General features: G+C 40.9%; 1 protein-coding gene across 1 annotated transcript in view; it reads right to left on the reverse strand.

The window, feature by feature from the left end:
- Positions 1 to 20,775, reverse strand: part of LOC126278774 (serine/threonine-protein phosphatase 2A 65 kDa regulatory subunit A alpha isoform-like) — a 118,588-nt gene that overhangs the window by 91,800 nt on the left and 6,013 nt on the right. The window contains exons 2-3 of the mRNA XM_049979051.1: positions 13,372 to 13,529; positions 13,125 to 13,283 (exon numbers count right to left, since the gene is read on the reverse strand). Coding sequence (XP_049835008.1) covers positions 13,125 to 13,283; positions 13,372 to 13,529 — 317 coding nt within the window. The remainder of the gene's footprint in view (positions 1 to 13,124; positions 13,284 to 13,371; positions 13,530 to 20,775) is intronic.

Below are 20,775 nucleotides of genomic sequence, written 5' to 3' on the forward strand. Positions count from 1 at the left end.
ATTGAGATACATTGGAAGAATCCTAAGGAAATGCAGTCCGAAAACAAAGGTAGTAGGTAACAGTACAGTTGTTCGTCCACTGCTTGAATACTGCTCACCTGTGTGGGATCCGTGCCATATAGGCTTGGAAAGATCATTCTCTGTTTCGAGAAATAGCGGAAGCTAAATAAACATAGACATACAACTGTAATGTTGACGTTACTGTGTTTCAAAATTATCTACGTTCACGGATTACACTTGCCTTGGCGAATGGTAAAAATTACAATGAATCTCACAATGAGCTACAAGGTGACGTGGATAGTCGTGACCCGGTTTCTTGGACTTACGGAAATGCTCGATGCAGCTCCTCACTCTCGTCTAGTCACAGGAACACGAGCTTATAGAGAATCAGACTAAAATAGTGACTGACCTAAAAACTTCGTATCCGAAACAACTCAGCATTTCCTCCTCGTAACCAAATGGAAAGATGGAAAATTTCTTTCGAGTGTACCTGAAATAAGCGTTGTAGGCATATATTTTTTTATAATACTTTTAAAAATTCTATTGCGGAAGATTAAAGGTTCACTCGCCATGAAGGACTCGCAGTATGGCACGAATGTAAATCAGTGTGAAATATTGCGCACAGACGGACGAAGATATCAAAGACTGTTCGATTGTTTTATGGTTGTGTGTGTCATTGGTTATAGTTATAAGGGCCAAACACCTGTAACCAACTGTCTGTACGGCACTAAAGTGAAAAGGAAGCATAAAAAAAATCTCTGGAACAAAACATTCCATAGTGAGATTCAGTGGATGCATTTCAAGGAAAAGACATTCGCCAATGTAATAAGAAAATATGCCTCTCTTTCACTGGGTAACGAAAAGCTTAGTCTTCAAAACGCATGCAACAATGTCAGTGTTGCTAAGAAATAAAAGAAATGACTATTATCTTGAAAAAAGTATATGGAAGCATCTCTGATCCTTACTAATCTATACTATAAATATTCGTGACACAAACACACACACACACACACACACACACACACACACACACACACACACACACAGAGAGAGAGAGAGAGAGAGAGAGAGAGAGAGAGAGAGAGAGAGAGAGAGAGAGAGAGAGAGAGAGAGGGGGGGGGGGATGGAGAGGCATAGTGGAAATCTTCTGCTGTTAGACATATTTCCTAGTGTGTAGTTAAATGTGAGTGTCAGTGTCCACTCATATGTCTCAAAAAATCAGTAGTCAGTTCTGCATATTGCTAGGGTAGTTTATTTTCAGGTAAACACTGTGAGTATATGGAGTATGAAGTAGCCTGAACATTGACGGGAGCTTGCCAATAGGTGAGATGTGCGACAGATTCGGTTAAAATAGACGCAAGGGCAGCGGACAAATAGACGCTACTTGCTTCCGCTCGATGCTGCCAAGTTCTGCTTACTTGTGTGGTTCAGACGCTCTGTCTTGTGAGATTGAAATGGATAGTTTTAAGCGACTTCGTTATGTATTATGGTGAGGTCGTTGCTGGCCTGCTCTCTATTTTCGTAATTGGGAATTTCGTGTTTTTCAGATTAAGTCACGTTACCTTCGTGTATGTGTGTGCGTGTGTGTGTGTGTGTGTGTGTGTGTGTGTGTGTGTGTGTGGAGAGAGAGACTGAATGTGATGCATTTATCCATGATGAAATTTTTATTTTAAATGCTGCTCTCAGGTACGGAGGTAACTTCATTATACGTGATGCTACAGACGGAACCATCGAGATGAAGTGTTACTATCGATCTAGCTCATATCTTTCCCATTTCCTAGTTGTTGTAAGATGCAGACAACACACAAGTGTGCATCACACAAGTTGCCTTTGAGATGAGCTTTATACAGAAATATAATGAACAGCTGCTCGTGATTTGTTGTAAGACTGGTGTTTTCAGTTTTGTCTTGGTTTAGCTTTTGTTAAAGTCTATTTAACTATACCGCTGCGCTACAGTAATATATAAAATTAAAATCTAGGCGAGTTGTGTTCATCTCATATCAGACAGGTTAAATATAAATTGGTAATGTTTCTCGGCAGTGGAAACCTCTTTATAGTCGCTTTTGATCTTGTGATGATCACACATGAATCTATTTCCTGTTTCATGACACTACTAATCAAAAATTCACTTACTTCACAGTGCCTCTAGTATTGTCCTACATTACGCAATCTTTCGGTAATTTTGGTATCTACCTTGGCAAAAGGTTAATGAAAGATCCAGTATAGTGTGCCTTCTCCTATTTCTGCCATCTGGCACTTCCATCACCATCGAAAGTGTTAGGTCCTTTTTCAGTGCCCAGCCAGTATTCTTCACCTCGGCGGGATACGTCAAGGCGAGCCGACAAAACACTGTCTGTTATTACGGCTAATATTTGTCGATTATGTCCGCTCTTTGCACTAATTTGAGTCAGAGTCATTCATTAATAAGCTTAGATTCACATTTTTACTAAGGGGTAGCTGCCGTGTTAAGCGGTTCCAGGCGGCCGATTCGCGTATCAAAATAAATAGATATCCTTAATTTGCGTAGCACATGAACACCGTATTAATTCCTTCAAAAGTAACATGGTTCATATAACACAGCACCGTGATTTATTCATTGAAAATTATTCACTTTAATATTAATGTGGTATAAACTATTACAATTATTATTGTCCAGAGATAATACAATACACGATTCACATCTCGTTACACTCTGTTCGAAATCGTAGGACACTACAGTTTTTCCTTAATTCGGTTTTTATTAACTCAGTTTATCTTATATGATTCACTACTGTGAATGGTCAAACTTTAGCCCGATAATAAATGCCCAAACAGGGTCTAAATCGAAGTCGAGTCGCTACGCGATGATGAATAGTAGCTATGGCAACAACTAAACTTCTTAAATTGGAATTAATGATATAGATCTTTTATCGACTGAGATATTCGCTAAATGTTTGCGTTTTCTCAGCTCTTTTAGTTATACTTTTCGACAATAAACTAAACGAACAGAAAATTACTTTCGTTAGCCCGGTTCCCAGAGAAGTTAGCTGTTTCACGCTGTGGCGCATGAACTGAGGAGACGAGAACACTCAGGACTCAAACGTTAAAAGCTCGGACACAAAAATCTCGACCACAAGGACTCCCAGACGCTAAAGACGTTAACAATACATGCGTTGGGTTTATGTAGTAGTTGCGAAACAAAATAAACGTTCGTTAGAAACTCTCTGAGTAAAGCCCCTTACTACGTTGCATATAATACTGTATTCCATCGTCTCTTGTTATCCTTTTATTTAATTTTCTCTACTTTAAAAAGGGAATTCGTTTTTTTATATGAAATATAGGAATTATTCATGGCGAGGTGGAATAAATTTTAGTTTCAAAAAGACCAGGTATGTAACGATGGGTTAAATAGCTCCCCAATGATGTCGGCTTTGTTTTAGTCAAGTTGCAAACGTTTCAGATAACCGCGTGATATGCTGACATTACGCCTATTCGAATTTTCTTTTAGAGGTTGGGGTTCCTCTTTAATTACGTTTTACCTTGACTAGCTTCTTTTTTACGGTCCCCTTGCCTGTTGTTTTGCTGGACGAGGCCTTGCGACGTCCTCACCTTGTAGCCCCTGTGCTACCGCGCAGGGTGATCTTTTGGGTACTGTAGGCCATCGGTGCGGTAGCATCAGTGGGACAGAGAATATGAGTATTCTACGTCATCTTTTGTCGTGACGCCTCTTCAGTGGCTAAGCAATAACATTACCTGTCTCATATTGACTCTTCTTACAGTTCGCAAAATGACCATCGTAACAATGGATCTTCCCCCCCCCCCCCCCTCTCCCTCCACCCCACACATCATAGCTTCTTGAATGATTACGACTAACGACGGGTGACTATAGATTTACCATTTTCTTCAATTTCTATTCACCGATTATTCCTCTGTATTGTTAAGCTTCGTAATGCGTCCTTCGGAATGCCTACAGCTGCCGATCCTTTCGGAAGCGGCTTCTTTTTCTTCAAAGTCTTTATTTGATTTGTGCCCATATTTATTGTAGACCTACATGTTGTTCTTGACTAAGCTGACGATCATATTTCCGGTTGACATCAACTGACAGCTCGCTTCGTGTGTAATGTCTTCGAGGATGAACTTCAGGCGAAAGATTCTTGTTTGCTCGTTCTCCCTCCGCCACTATTTTGCAAGGCGAGCGAACACCCAACTTCGACGCCCTCCGCCTACATCGTGGAACGTCTCGTAAAACGTAGTTACGGTTTCTGGATTCGTGCGGCCAAAAGGCGACTCGCCCATCATGACAGCAGCAGTCCCTTAAGCTGACTGGGCTGTGGCCTCCGCTACGGGTAGGATGTCTCCATACGTGGTCCAGGTGATGATCATAGAACATAAAGCACATATACAGACAAGACATGTATACAAAATGTCTATTAATGTCAGTCATTTTCTCACCAGTGTCAGACATTAACTGTTTTGCACATGTAGTATTTCATTGTTTCACAATTATTCTTAGTCCTCGAATCACCTTTACTTCCGCAGGTTATGCCGAGATCTGTCTATTTCTGCTCCAGACACTTCACCGCACAACCATCACCGAGACAATTTAATATGCAAATGAATTCGATAACTCATTGCCCTTGTTCTTAATTTAAGTCGTCTCTTCACTGATAGTTATATGTGAAGCACTCACAAAAATTACAGAACTAAGTATTACCAAAGTACATTGTCATTAACTATTATACTATTTAATAAAGAATATATTTATATCCACTTAGATCAGAATGATATTACAAAAATAAATTGTAATACTACTAACCTATAAGAATTACTAAGGTAAAGCTTCTCATTCAGTGTTCCATTAATTGTCACTAAAGTTTTCGTCCATAAACTTTCTTAAAGTATTTATGAGGAAACAAACCCTTGGTTTGCTCCCCATTATCTCCATTAGCTGAAAACTAGGTTCACTCCTACGGATCGCGAATAATCCGGTAATGTCCCGCCTAAACATGTTGCCATTTCTTGTTTAACCTCTTAACAGCCGATCGCTTAGGGTGTTTTGTTGATAACACGTTATCAACTATGGTGAATGCCACAACTCAATCGTATAAATATCGCATTTGGCTTTCCTCACGCGTGTAGCATTGTTCAGTGACGCACGCACGTCGTCCAACGTTCACTTCCTGTCCTTCTTTGGCTAGCCAAGATAGGTAAAGGTTTAATCTATGCATTAGATTCTGGCGTGTTGTACATTATCTCCCTGGTGTATACCCGATGGATTAGTGCGGCATGTTATTTTGAATCTCTTTAAAGAGCCACTTATGTTGTTGCCTTGCAGCATGCGTCAGAATAAATCTGTTAATACCTATATGTTCAACTCTCTACGCTTTTGCATGATACTGTGATATCAAGATATTCTTTACGTCTGATTTCAACATACACACTTTCCAAGCCTTGCTGGTATAATGTGATGCATTATGTGGTAGAATAGCACTCTCCTTACCAAGCTTCGGTATGCAGACTCTAATTAATTGGTTCAACATAGTCTTAACGTAAGTACACCTTATTGGGTACATTTTAACGTATTTTAAAAGCACGTCATGAAAGGGAACTACACATTTAATCTACCTCTTGCAGGGAAGTGGGCCATAACATCACTAGATACTATCGCTGAAATTTCACGCAACTGTTGGTTGTAGTACTAACTTAGTGCCATAATTAACAGGTCTTAGCTTTTAACGTAGAGTGCCCACCTGAAGAATGAGGTGTGTGTGTGTGTGTGTGTATGTGTGTGTGTATGTGTGTGGAAGGTTGTTTGTTGTTGTGGTCTTCAGTCCTGAGACTGGTTTGATGCAGCTCTCCATGCTACTCTATCCTGTGTAAGCTTCTTCATCTCCCAGTACCTACTGTATCCTACATCCTTCTGAATCTGCTTAGTGTAGTCATCTCTTGGTCTCCCTCTACGACTTTTACCATCCACGCTGCCCTCCAGTACTAAATTGGTGATTCCTAGAAGTCTCAGAACATGTCCTACCAACCGATCCCTTCTTCTAGTCAAGTTGTTCCACAAACTCCTTTTCCCCCCAATTCAATTCAGTACCTCCTCATTAGTTATTTGATCTACCCATCTAATCTTCAGCATTCTTCTGTAACACCACATTTCTGAAGCTTCTATTCTCTTCTTGTCCAAACTATTTATCGTCTATGATTCACTTCGATACATAGCTACACTCCATAAAAATACTTTCAGAAATGACTTCCTTACACTTAAATCGATACTCAATGTTAACAAATTTCTCTTCTTCAGAAACGCTTTCCTTGCCATTGCCAGTCTACATTTTATATCCTCTCTACTTCAACCATCATCAGTTATTTTGCTCCCCAAATAGCAAAACTCCTTTACTACATTAAGTGTCTCACTTCTTAATCTAATATCCTCAGTATCAACCGAATTAATTCGACAACATTCCATTATCCTCGTTTTGCTTTTGTTGATGATCATCTTATATCCTCCTTTCAAGACACTATCCATTCCGTTCAACTGCTCTTCCAAGTCCTTTGCTGTCTCTGTCAGAATTACAATGTTACCGGCGAACCTCAAAGTTTTTTTTTTCTCCATGGACTTTAATACCTACTCCGAATTTTTCTTTTGTTTCCTTCACTGCTTGCTCAATATACCGATTGAATAACATCGGGGAGAGACTACAGCCCTGTCTCACTCCCTTCCCAAACACTGCTTCCCTTTCATGTCCCTCAACTCTTATAACAGCCATCTGCTTTCTGTAGAAATTGTAAATAGCCTTTCGCTCCCTGTATTTTACCTCTGCCACATATAGTATTAGAAAGAGAGTATTCCAGTCAGCATTATCAAAAGCTTTCTCTAAGTCTACAAATGCTAGAAACGTAGGTTTGCCTTTCCTTAATCTTTCTTCTCAGGTAAGTCGTGAAGTCAGTATTGCCCCACTTGTTCCAATATTTCTACAGAATCCAAACTGAACTTCCCTGATGTCGGTTTCTATCAGTTTTTCCATTCGTTTGTAAAGAATTCGTGTTAGTATTTTGCAGATGTGAATTATTAAACTGATAGTTTGGTAATTTTCACATCTGTCAACACCCGCTTTCTTCGGTATTGGAATTATTATATTCTTCTTGAAGTCTGAGGGTATTTGTCCTGTCTCATACATCTTGCTCACCAGATGGTAGAGTTTTGTCAGGACTGGCTCTCCCAAGGCTGGCAGTAGCTCCAATGGAATGTTGTCTACTCCGGGGCCTTGTTTCTACTCAGGTCTTTCAGCGCTCTGTCAAACTCTTCACGCAGTATCGTATCTCCCATTTCATCTTCATCTACATCATCTTCCATTTCCATAATATTGTCCTCAAGTACATCGCCCTTGTATAGACCCACTATATACTCCTTCCACCTTTCTGCTTTCCCTTCTTTGCTTAGAACTAGGTTTCCATCTGAGCTCTTGATATTCATACAAGGGGCTATCTTTTCTCCAAAGGTCTATTTAATTTTCCTGTAGGCAGTATCTATCTTACCCCTAGTGAGATAAGCCTATACATTCTTACATTTGTCCTCTAGACATCCCTGCTTAGCCATTTTGCACTTCCTCTCGATCTCATTTTTGAGACGTTTGTATTCCTTTTTGCCTGCTTCATTTACTGCATTTTTATGTTTTCTCCTTTCATCAATTAAATTCAATATTTCTTCTGTTACCCAAGGATTTCTAGCAGCCCTCGTCTTTTTACCTACTTTATCCTCTGCTGCCTTCACTACTTCATCCCTCAGAGCTACCCATTCTTCTTCTACTGTATTTCTTTCCCCTATTCCTGTCAATTGTTCCCTTATGCTCTCCCTGAAACTCTGTACAACCTCTGGTTCTTTCAGTTTATCCAGGTCGCATCTCCTTAATTTCCCACATTTTTGCAGTTTCTTCAGTTTTAATCTACAGGTCATAACCAATAGATTGTGGTCAGAGTCCACATCTGCCCCTGGAAGTGTCTTACAATTTAAAACCTGGTTCCTAAATCTCTTTCTTACCATTATATAATCTATCTGATACCTATTAGTATCTCCAGGATTCTTCCATGTATACAACCTTCGTTTATGATTCTTGAACCAAGTGTTAGCTATGATTAATTTATGCTCTGTGGAAAATTCTACCAGACGGCTTCCTCTTTCATTCCTTAGCCCCAATCCATATTCACCTACTATGTTTCCTTCTCTCACTTTCCCTACTGTCGAATTCCAGTCACCCACGACTTTTACATTTTCGTCTCCCTTCACTACCTGAATAATTTCTTTTATATCATCATACGTTTCTTCAATTTCTTCGTCATCTGCAGAGCTAGTTGGCATATAAACTTGTACTACTGTAGTAGGCATGTGCTTCGTATCTATCTTGGCCACAATAATACGTTCACTATGCTGTTTGTAGTAGGTTACCCGCACTCCTATTTTGTTATTCATTATTAAACCTACTCCTGAATTTCCCCTATTTGATTTTGTATTTATAACCCTGTATTCCCCTGACCAGAAGTCCTGTTCCTCCTGCCACCGAACTTCACTAATTCCCACTATATCTAACTTTGAAATATTCATTTCCCTTTTTAAATTTTCTAATCTACCTGCCCGATTAAGGGATCTGACATTCCACGCTCCGATCCATAGAATGGCAGTTTTCTTTCTCCTGATAATAACGTCCTCTTTAGTAGTCCCCGCAAGGAGATCCGAATAGGGGACTATTTTACCTCCGGAATATTTTACCCGAGAGGACGCCATCATCATTTAATAATACAGTAAAGCTACATGTCCTCGGGAAAAATTACGGCTGTAGTTTCCCCTTGCTTTCAGCCGTTCGCAGTACCAGCACAGCAAGGCTGTTTTGGTTATTGTTACAAGGCCAGATCAGTCAATCATCCAGACTGTTGCCCCTGCAACTACTGAAAAGGCTGCTGCCCCTCTTCAGGAACCACACGTTTGTCTGGCCTCTCAACATATACCCCCCCGTTGTGGTTGCACCAACGGTACGGCTATCTGTATCGCTGAGGCACGCAAGCCTCCCCACCAACGGCAAGGTCCATGGTTCATGGGGGGGGGGGGGGGTGGAAGGTATTTATTGCTAACCACTCATATATTTTATTTATATATAATAACCATCATTCATTCAGGAATGAAACCAGTGAGAACTAAGAAAAGGCTAAACAACTATTCTTGGAGGACCGATGCATAGAGGTGATAGAAATGATCAAGACAGGATAGCTGGAGTCTGCCTACAAATCAGTTAACCATTTCTTTGGAAACAGACGGATAAATAGCAGTGTAATATATTATTATATAAGCAGAGCGATATGGTAGAAATATGTAAAAATTTCTTGAATAACTGAAAATCTGGAACTGGAGAATTTTGAAGAAATCGATTTGGAAGAAGTGGGAGACTACATCTTGCGCTGAAAGTTCAAACTTGCAATCATGCAGCTAAAACTTGGGAAAGCCATTGGAGTTGGTGATCTACCAGCAGAACTCATGGAGGCTGCTGGAGAACAGCTACTTAAAGGACTGTTCCATCTCAAGCAAGCTGTATACGAAAGCAGGGAGCAACTAACAGACTTAAGAAAGTGTATTGCAGTACCAATACAAAAGAAAGCAACTGCAAAGACATGGGAGCAATATATGACCCTCAGTTTGCCTCGAAGATCTTCATCTCTATCATTTTCACACAGAGATGACCAATTTGCCTTTAGAAGAAGAAGAATACCCAGCTCACGATGAACTCTTGAGAACAAACTAAAGAAGGGCCGAAACACACAAATTGCCATCATCCAACCGAAAAGGCATTCTACAGAGTAGACTAGCAACAGGTTTTAAGATGCTGAGAGAGACTGGCATAAAGTAGAAGGGCGAAAGAGTAATGCAGCGTGTGTATAGAAAGGAGGTGACTGCGATCAGGTATGGAGAACATCAAGAGGAAACTATTTTTAAGCATGGCGTATGACAATACTACTCGCACGCTCCTGTTCTCTTCGATGGATACATTCATAGGAGAATGGGTGGTCATGGACTGTGCGGCTGGTCTCGGCGGAGGTTCGAGCCCTCCCTCGGGCATGGGTGTGTGCGTTTCCCCTTAGGATAATTTAGGTTAAGTAAAGTGTAAACTTAGCGTTTGATGACCTTAGCAGTTAGGTCCCATAAGATTTGACACACATTTGAACATTTTGAACCTAACACAGCTGAAGCCAAGATCTTCAGACGTAGAGAATGTAATTCGATAAGACTCATGTAAAACTGTTTGACTCACATCCATTTAATAAATGCTGCTTTATAACTATTCTGACCAAACGCTCATCATGAATTCTCCCAAATTTGAGATATTTTTCTGATTTCTTTTTGTAACTGGTGGTGCAAAATATAGTATTCTTTATCATTTTCTCCCCGCAATAATTACAACAATAAATCGCTAACACAAATTTGAGAAATGTGCCACAACTTGCACGAACTGCCGACTATTGAGCTGAAGGATACATGCGCGAAGAGCCGTTAGCGTCCACGCTCGAGTAAAATACCTGTATTGAGATGAGACTTTCCTTTCAAATTGAAAAAACAGTTTCGTCGTGTTAGCTGCATTTATTACACTGCAACACTTCTCCAAAAATGAACCAAACGTAAAAGAGGCAGAGAGCACGTTTTTCACTACAAAAATGTCAATCTTTATGCTGCTGTACCAGAAAGCTATGTATCACAGTAGCTAAAACCAATGTGGAAAAACATATTTCATCGTCGAGTTGTGATACGAAACAATAAGATACGAAAGAAATGAATTATGTGTCCCATTTACTTTCTTCAGAATCGAATGTGTGGTCGTATATACAACTATGAAACAAACGTGCAATTGCGGAACAAGTTGTTTTATTTATAAAGATTGAACCGGCGAGTAAATATTTGTACTAGGAGAGGAACTGAACCCAGGTCTCCCACGTACGAAGCCACCTTAACACAGCAGTTGGCATAACAACACGGATTACACTGGCATGCCTCCATTCTGGATCCGAATACCTTGCAGCTGTGCGAATCACTGTGCCCAGCGGCTTAGTCGCCTGCGCACGCGCCTGTTAATCAGGAAACCAGAGTTCGAACCGTGACCTTGGTACAAATCTTTTTACTCACCGCTTCAGTCCATATACAGATAACAGTATGTCTATGAGACCAGTAACGACACTGAAATCATCTCATTTCATTCGAGTATATGGGATACAATTTTATGAAGCAAAAGCGGATGTGATGTACTCGTAGGTTTGCTTCATTCACATGAAGCGTTTATTTCATTTCAATGGGTTCTGTTATTTACAGCTAGAAAATCGTAAAACTCGGTTAAGTCATGTACTGTGACTTGCTTTGTAGGAACCGCTTGTCACTTTCCTGTGTGGTCTTCTTTCTTACTACTTCTCGTTAAATATGTCTAATTTTTACAGTACATCAAACAACTGTGTTCTTGCTCAATTATAAAAATGGACAGAACGTATCCTTTTGCCTTTGGCTTCAAACACATGTGTTTACTCGGTTTAGCATATATGCACTAAATTTTGGCTCATGGAGTGCAGCCGACTTTCCATTCTTCCCTTTTTGCTGTGTCTTGGCGGCTGCCTGGAAGTTGTTTGATGACAATCTGAAAGAGGATTTTCCACAAAAATGAGTAAAAGTATTTTTGCGCACTTGCGCTCCATGGCATATTATTTGAAAAGTATGCTCGTTTTGTTTTGTAACGAAGACAAGGCACTGTTTGTCTTTTACACTTATGATGTGTCTCCGGTCACAAGAACTCTGAATTTGGAACCTCTTGATGTATAAACCTAAGAATATTTTCATAATTTGGCCCTCCACAGCTGCAGTATGTTTCACGAAAGATATATTTATATAGTTACATCGTCAGCGGCTGTCAAAAATTTAATTGTATTGGTACTACTTTCGTGCAATATGTGAACACCATCCTGGTATTGCACTTTATAGCATTTAACTCTTTCCTGTCTTCTCATTATATTTTGTATTAGTGATATGTAATACCAACAATACACAAGCTTTTGTGTATATTCTCTGTCTTGATTCATAATTTAGAAACTCTTCCACAGCAGCTGAAGGCGGAGCTGCATTAATATGCTCACATAAATGGAAATGCTGATGCCAGTACTTGCATATTTTTTCATTCTTTACCTTTTATGTCATGGTAGAAACATCTAATAGTTGCCAGACTTTTCGTGTGTATGTGTTTGTGTATGTGTGTTTGGTTATTTGGCTGGTTTATGTGTAGCCGTTGTTTATGAAATGTGGATGTAATTCGTATTGGAAATGTATCAGTGCAATTGCCCTAAAATAAAATAATTTTTCAAAAGTGCTGATAATTAAATGAACAGGAGAATTTTGTCTAACATGTTATGAATCATGGATTGGCAACTGCTGCTACATTCTAAAATAAAACATTCTTCTGAAGATCTTTAAAATGGATTTTATTGCCGAAAAGGTGCAGAATAAAGACTTTGAATTGTTCACTTGTAGTTTAGTAAAATGGGCCCAGAAATAAAGGCTCTGATGTGACATTAACTCGGAAACATCACAGAGTGTGCCAATATGAAGTTGTCGCCAAAAAGTTGAAACATCCTTGATACCAGCGATCTGCTGCAGATTGTACTCGTGTCTCTGGGTCCGTTGAGAACTTCAGCATCTGTGAGAAGCAGCTTGATTTCACGATAAGTGAATTCAAAGAGTTGTGAATCTATAAAAAAAGAAAAACAATATTATAGTAACCACGTAATTCGATAAACGGATCATTTACGAGCTAACGAGATAAACTGTGAGAACAAAATTGTAATATGTTCTGTGTATCAGGTATATTGCCAAAATGTCAATTCATATACAAACTACTCCAGATACGCAGATAACCCTGCTCACAAATGGAAAGAAATACGCTTCCTTCTTTCAACTATCACAACTTCACTCCGTGCACTACGTATCTAAGAAGGTTTACCTGCACTGAATTTGAATATTTGTAACGTAACAATTCGGTTGCGAGTGTCTCTTAGTAATACTAAGAAATATTATATAAACGATGAGTACGTATCCAACACTAATAAAATCGCATATTTAACATACTTACATCATTAATGCTGTTGGCAATTAAGAACCGAACTTGCCAATATGGATCCTCTGCGTATTTATACAGAACTGGCAGAAGATGCCTGTGTACATCATCAGATAATTTCTTAGATTTAAACAAAGCGATTAAAGCCTGTGTCGCCTCCAAATGAAGACCAATCTGTAAAAATAAACGAACGTTGTAAAAACTGATTTGCTGCGTATATTACATAAAGAGCGTATGTGGATAAGAAATTGTCTTTATCTACCTTATCTTCCAGGGCCTTCTCGAAAATGGGTACTACATGAGAGGCATAAAACTGGACATCAGCGTCTTCAGCTATAGCAGGCAACATGGACAGTGCCAGTCTTCGCACTATCATATCTTCATCCTCACACAGACGATGAAACAGTTCACCTAGATACTCTGCAATCAAAACAAAATACGAACATCAACTTCGTTCCTGTATGATAGTTGGCTGCAGATGTTTCTTTTCCAATAAGCATCAAGTATGCAGTTCAGTAGATTGGATTAATTACCTCTTACTGTGGGAGTAACTCGCCCATAAATGGCGCATAGATTTTGCACGCCAACAGCCGTGACGTACTCTTTTCTTCTGCCATTAGCTTTTCTATATTCGCAACTGTGTCCCGATAGTCCGGATGTGTTACGTCAGCACCGTAACTGGTGGTTGATTTGTGCTCGTATACTTCTCCAAGAGCACACTCATACCAAGTGGGAGCCTGAAAAGAAACGGGACGTTAAGAAAAAGGAACACTGAAAAACAGAACGTTTGGCAACATCTATAAGTAATCCTGATAAATCCCAGACTCTCGTAAAGTGCTGTCATTTACAAAGCAAACCAACGTGGTCTTTAGAACACCAAATTGAGTACCGAGTTTAGTGAGAATTTGTTCTAATAGTAGTTTGGTTAGGCCTTAACGTGTTCCATAACGTGTTTATAGACTGTTTCCGAAGGGTTACGAAAGTATATGTGCTAAGAGCATGTTGACCTAAATCATTGTTGTTAATGGGAATGAGCTGTTTGGCACATTTATGCATTATCATGATCCCAGATGCCTACTGGATTTCCGAATTTCTGTTACTGTATTCAGACAGTCATGATTCTTTGTTACATTTCGTTGTAAATTGCTCCATTATCTTACAAATTTCTAAATATATGATTCAGGGTGCTCTGTAATTCCCATGGACTCTCTCATAAAGTAACGGTGAGAGATCACCTGGTTCTAAGAAAGCGTTGTGAAGACATTTAATTATCGTGTGTGATCTTTCTATAACAATTATTCTGGACGTCCGCCCTACCATTTATTAGGAACTCTAAGATGTGGGGCTGTGTGAGGACTGTACCATGGCCCACATTTTCGGAATATTCAAATATGAGAGTATAATGCGAGATATATTTTTAGCAAATATTTACTTGTGAATTTAATTTTAATTTCTGATTGAAAAATACGAATACGACAGACAAAAGACTGGTCTAACAGCAAACGTGATATTAATGCATTGTGTGATTGACAACGGTAGTCTCAGAATGACCGTGGTTGCGCTAGTGGTGTGACATACCTCTTCAGGGAGCGAGGCACCGTACCAATGCGACATGGCGATGTTCATTCCCGGGTCGCAGACCATCTCGTCATCGTCATCCTCATAGAAGGGTTGCCTACGCCTGAGGAACACCCAGAGGCAGCACCCTCCTTTTCTGCACAGCAAACTCCGGAACAAGCTCCGAAAAATCTGTTAAACGCAAAGGACGGTGTCACCTAATGTCTAACGGTGCGCGAGTCGTAGATATCGGTAGTGAAGCAAGAGTATTTGAGATACTGGAAGAGGACAACTTCCGAAGCTGTTGTGATTAATTTGTGATTATTTTTTGTCATTCGGCGTTATTAGTAACTTGGGTAAATAAAGCGATTCAGAATATTTTTTCGAAGTTCAGCCCTTTTCGTCGACTATTTATTTAGTCAGCGTAAACAGAGTGACAACCGTAATGCACAGACTTCAGTGGATTGTGTTTCAAGCAAAGCACTGCTCGCCACAGACAGCTTTACTTTTAATTAAGATACTGCACTGCCTGTGTTATTCCGATTACGAAGCATTACTGCTTCGACTACGCCCTTTATGAAATATATTAAATGTATTTCGAATTTCGAATGTTAACAACCATCAGCTGTAGAACAAATGACTACAATAAGAATTTGTGCTGGACCGAGACTCGAACCGAGATTTCCCGCCTGTCACGAGCGGTCGCATTACCATTTGGCTGTCCGTGAGCGTCACAGGCATTGCAAGATCGTGTTACTATGCCGATACGGGGCAAGCGACTTTCAAAGTACAACGTCTGACCAGTGTGGGAATATACAAAATACATGTAGGACTCCAGGTCGTTGACACGTGGTTTATGACATCTGGAAGTTTGGATATGGCCGTGAGTCGTACACGATAGCCCAATGTAAAGCGACCTCTCGCGATAAACGAGAAATTCGGTTCGAATCCTGGTCCGGCATAGATTTTCGTTGACTTCATATTCTATATTCTATAGCTGAAGGTTGTCATCATCGCAACTGGAAATACGTGTCATATATTACTTTTAATTGTAGATCTAGGCTTTTAACATTACCAATCATGACATATATAGCTTCTATTTCAAGTGCCACTGGATACCAAATCTTCTAGACTTCAGAGACGAGAGCCCTGGTATCAGCCAGTTTCATCGAAGTTGTACAAGACGAACAGGTCTGGTGTCATATACCCGTTGCTTCATTCTATACAGGGATTTGTTATGTCATAGGAACATTCTAGATAATGGAATTTGTATTTCTTTGCTACCAGGTATACAGTAACAACAGTGCCTCGCAGCTCTTTTAGTTCCTTTCAGTATTTTCTCCTGTTACGAAATATTTTTCCCGTGTCATTTAATTCCTTCTTGGATATAAACTGCAATATTTGGGGTGAGGATTTCCCATACTCAAAGTAGTATAGCAGTCTCGTATCGGTACTTTCTCCGTAATTTAGTTGCTGTCATTCCGCTTACAACCAAAAGAGACAACTAGATCACAATTATAATTATTAAATCGAGGTCTAGTAATTAAATTTTTTTGCTTGATTTTCCTCCCATAAGGAGATGAGAAATCAATGTATTTTTATATAGACACAGCTTTGTGTTTTGACGTTGCTACAAAGCTACTAATTTCTTATTTTTCTGTTTGTTGTAAAACAATGTGCTTTTTCGCTTTTTTAGTGCAAGGTTTGTCCAACAATCTGTACGGTTTCAAAAATGATTATTTTGCGTCTGGCTTTCCTCCATTCATTTCCACTTCCTCTACGCAGGTAATACACTGGACGATGAACGTAGCCAATGAGATAATTATCTTCAGTACAACGTTTTTGCTGAAATTAAAGTTGAATTTAGTATAGTAGTTCCTTGTACCTATAAGCCAGTGAATCCAAGTTGTAATGGTACTGGAAGTACCTCACCTGAACCTCTCGATACCAGCTATATTCTACTGTGTTTCTGCAGAGTAGTTGACATATTTCTGAGACAACATTCCAATTTGATTTCATCTGCGATACATCGATATGTTTATATTGCGATGATAGTATAACAGGTGTAGGATTCGATATGAATAGGAAGGTAGGGCAGAGGGTGTGTTACTGTGAACATATCAGTGACGGGTTGTTCTAATCAGAATCGACAGCAGACCAACACTGACAACGATAGTTCAGGTATACATGCCGACGTCGCAAGCTGAGGATGAACAGATAGAGGAAGTGTATGAGGATATTGAAAGGGTAATGCAGTATGATGTAAAGGGGGACGAAAATCTAGTAGTCATGGGCGACTGGAATGCAGTTGTAGGGGAAGGAGTAGAAGAAAAGGTTACAGGAGAATATGGGCTTGGGACAAGAAATGAAAGAGGAGAAAGACTAATTGAGTTCTGTAACAAGTTTCAGCTAGTAATAGCGAATACCCTGTTCAAGCATCACAAGAGGAAGAGGTATACTTGGAAAAGGCCGGGAGATACGGGAAGATTTCAATTAGATTAGATCATGGTCAGACAGAGATTCCGAAATCAGATACTGGATTATAAGGCGTACCCAGGAGCAGATATAGACTCAGATCACAATATAGTAGTGACGAAGAGTAGGCTGAAGTTCAAGACATTAGTCAGGAAGAATCAATACGCTAAGACGTGGGATACGGAAGTTCTAAGGAATGACGAGATACGTTTGAAGTTCTCTAACGCTGTAGATACAGCAATAAGGAATAGCGCAGAAGGCAACACAGTTGAAGAGGAATGGACGTCTCTAAAAAGGGCCATCACAGAAGCTGGGAAGGAAAACATAGGTACAAAGAAGGTAGCTGCGAAGAAACCATGGGTAACAGAAGAAATACTTCAGTTGATTGAAGATAGGAGGAAGTACAAACATGTTCCGGCAAAATCAGGAATACAGAAATACAAGTCGCTGAGGAATGAAATAAATAGGAAGTGCAGGGAAGCTAAGACGAAATAGCTGTAGCTGCAGGAAAAATGTGAAGACATCGAAAAAGATATAATTGTCGGAAGGGCAGACACAGCATACAGGAAAGTCAAAACAACCTTTGGTGCACATTAAAAGCAACGGTGGTAACATTAAGAGTGCAACGGGAGTTCCACTGTTAAATGCAGAGGAGAGAGCACATAGGTGGGAAGAATACATTGAAAGCCTCTATGAGGGTGAAGATTTGTCTGAAGTGATAGAAGAAGAAACAGGAGTCGATTTAGAAGAGATAAGGGAACCAGTATTAGAATCGGAATTTGAAAGAGCTTTGGAGGACTTACGGTCAAAAAAGGCAGAAGGGATAGATAACATTCCCTCAGAATTTCTTAAATCATTAGGGGAAGCGGCAACAAAACGACTATTCACGTTGGTGTGTAGAATATATGAGTCTGGCGACATACCATCTGACATTCGGAAAGCATCATCCTCACAATTCCGAAGACGGCAAGAGCTGACAAGTGCGAGAATTATCGCACAATCAGCGTTACAGCTCATGCATCGAAGCTGCTTACAAGAATAATATACAGAAGAATGGAAAAGAAAATTGAGAATGCGCAAGGTGACGATCAGTTTGGATTTAGGAAAAGTAAAGGCACGAGAGAGGCAATTCTGACGTCACGGCTAATAATGGAAGCAAGGCTAAAGAAAAATCAAGACACGTTCATAGGTTCATAGGATTTGTCGACCTGGAAAAAGCGTTCGACAATATAAAATGGTGCAAACTGTTCAAGATTCTGAAAAAAGTAGGGGTAAGCTATAGGGAGAGACGGGTCATATACAATATGTACAACAACCAAGAGGGCATAATAAGAGTGGGCGATCAAGAACGAAGTGCTCGTATTTAGAACGGTGTAAGACAAGGTTGTAGCCTTTCCCCGCTACTCTTCAATCTGTACATCGAGTAAGCTATGATGGAAATAAAAGAAAGGTTCAGGAGTGGAATTAAAATACAAGGTGAAAGGATATTAATGATACGATTTGCTGATGACATTGCTATCTTGAGTGAATGTGAAGAAGAATTAAATGATCTGCTGAACGGAATGAACAGTCTAATGAGTACACTGTATGGTTCGAGAGTAAATCGGAGAAAGACGAAGGTACTGAGAAGTAGTAGAAATGAGAACAGTGAGAAACTTAACAACAGGATTGATAGTCACGAAGTCAATGAAGTTAATGAATTCTGCAACCTAGGCAGTAAAATATCCAATGAAGGATGGAGTAAGGAGGACATCAAAAGCAGACTCGCTATGGCAAAAAAGGCTTTTCTGGCCAAGAGAAGTCTACTAATATCAAATACCGGTCTTAATTTGAGGAAGAAATTTCTGAGGATATACACTCCTGGAAATGGAAAAAAGAACACATTGACACCGGTGTGTCAGACCCACCATACTTGCTCCGGACACTGCGAGAGGGCTGTACAAGCAATGATCACACGCACGGCACAGCGGACACACCAGGAACCGCGGTGTTGGCGGTCGAATGGCGCTAGCTGCGCAGCATTTGTGCACCGCCGCCGTCAGTGTCAGCCAGTTTGCCGTGGCATACGGAGCTCCATCGCAGTCTTTAACACTGGTAGCATGCCGCGACAGCGTGGACATGAACCGTATGTGCAGTTGACGGACTTTGAGCGAGGGCGTATAGTGGGCATGCGGGAGGTCGGGTGGACGTATCGCCGAATTGCTCAACACGTACGGCGTGAGGTCTCCACATTACATCGATGTTGTCGCCAGTGGTCGGCGGAAAGTGCACGTGCCCGTCGACTTGGGACCGGACCGCAGCGACGCACAGATGCACGACAAGACCGTAGGATCCTACGCAGTGCCGTAGGGGACCGCACCGCCACTTCCCAGCAAATTAGGGACACTGTTGCTCCTGGGGTATCGGTGAGGACCATTCGCAACCCTCTTCATGAAGCTGGGCTACGATCCCGCACAACGTTAGGCCGTCTTCCGCTCACGCCCCAACATCGTGCAGCCCGCCTCCAGTGGTGTCGCGACAGGCGTGAATGGAGGGACGAATGGAGACGTGTCGTCTTCAGCGATGAGAGTCGCTTCTGCCTTGGTGCCAATGATGGTCGTATGCGTGTTTGGCGCCGTGCAGGTGAGCGCCACAATCAGGACTGCATACGACCGAGGCACACAGGGCCAACACCCGGCATCATGGTGTGGGGAGCGATTTTCTACACTGGCCGTACACCTCTGGTGATCGTCGACGGGACACTGAATAGTCCACGGTACATCCAAACCGTCATCGAACCCATCGTTCTACCATTCCTAAACCGGCAAGGGAACTTGTTGTTCCAACAGGACAATGCACGTCCGCATGTATCCCGTGCCACCCAACGTGCTCTAGAAGGTGTAAGTCAACTACCCTGTCCCCCATTGAGCATGTTTGGGACTGGATGAAGCGTCGTCTCACGCGTTCTGCACGTCCACCACGAACGCTGGTCCAACTGAGGCGCCAGGTGGAAATGGCATGGCAAGCCGTTCCACAGGACTACATCCAGCATATGTACGATCGTCTACATGGGACAATAGCAGCCTGCATAGCTGCGAAAGGTGGATATACACTGTACTAGTGCCAACATTGTGCATGCTCTGTTGCCTGTGTCTATGTGCCTGTGGTTCTGTCAGTGTGATCATGTGATGTATCTGACCCCAGGAATGTGTCAATAAAGTTTCCCCTTCCTGGGACAATGAATTCACGGTGTTCTTATTTCAATTTCCAGGAGTGTACCTCTGAAGTACAGAATTGTATGGTAGTGAAACATGGACTGTGGGAAAACTGGAACAGAAGAGAATCGAAGCATTTGAAATGTGGTGCTATAGACGAATGTTGAAAATTAGTTGGACTGACAAGGTAAGAAATGAGGTGGTTCTACGCAGATTCGGCGTGGAAAGGAATATGTGGAAAACAGTGATAAGGAGAAGGGACATGATGATAGGACATCTGCTAAGACATGAGGGAATGACTTCCATGGTACTAGAGGCAGCTGTAGAGGCAAAAACTGTAGTGGAAGTCAGAGATTGGGATACGTCATGCAAGATACTTCACATCTGGAAATGAATACAATGTCGACAGTTTAAGTAGACATACGAGAAATGTTGATGTT

This window comes from Schistocerca gregaria, chromosome 6, assembly GCF_023897955.1.
Source record: "Schistocerca gregaria isolate iqSchGreg1 chromosome 6, iqSchGreg1.2, whole genome shotgun sequence".
Taxonomy (NCBI): Eukaryota; Metazoa; Arthropoda; class Insecta; order Orthoptera; family Acrididae; genus Schistocerca; species Schistocerca gregaria.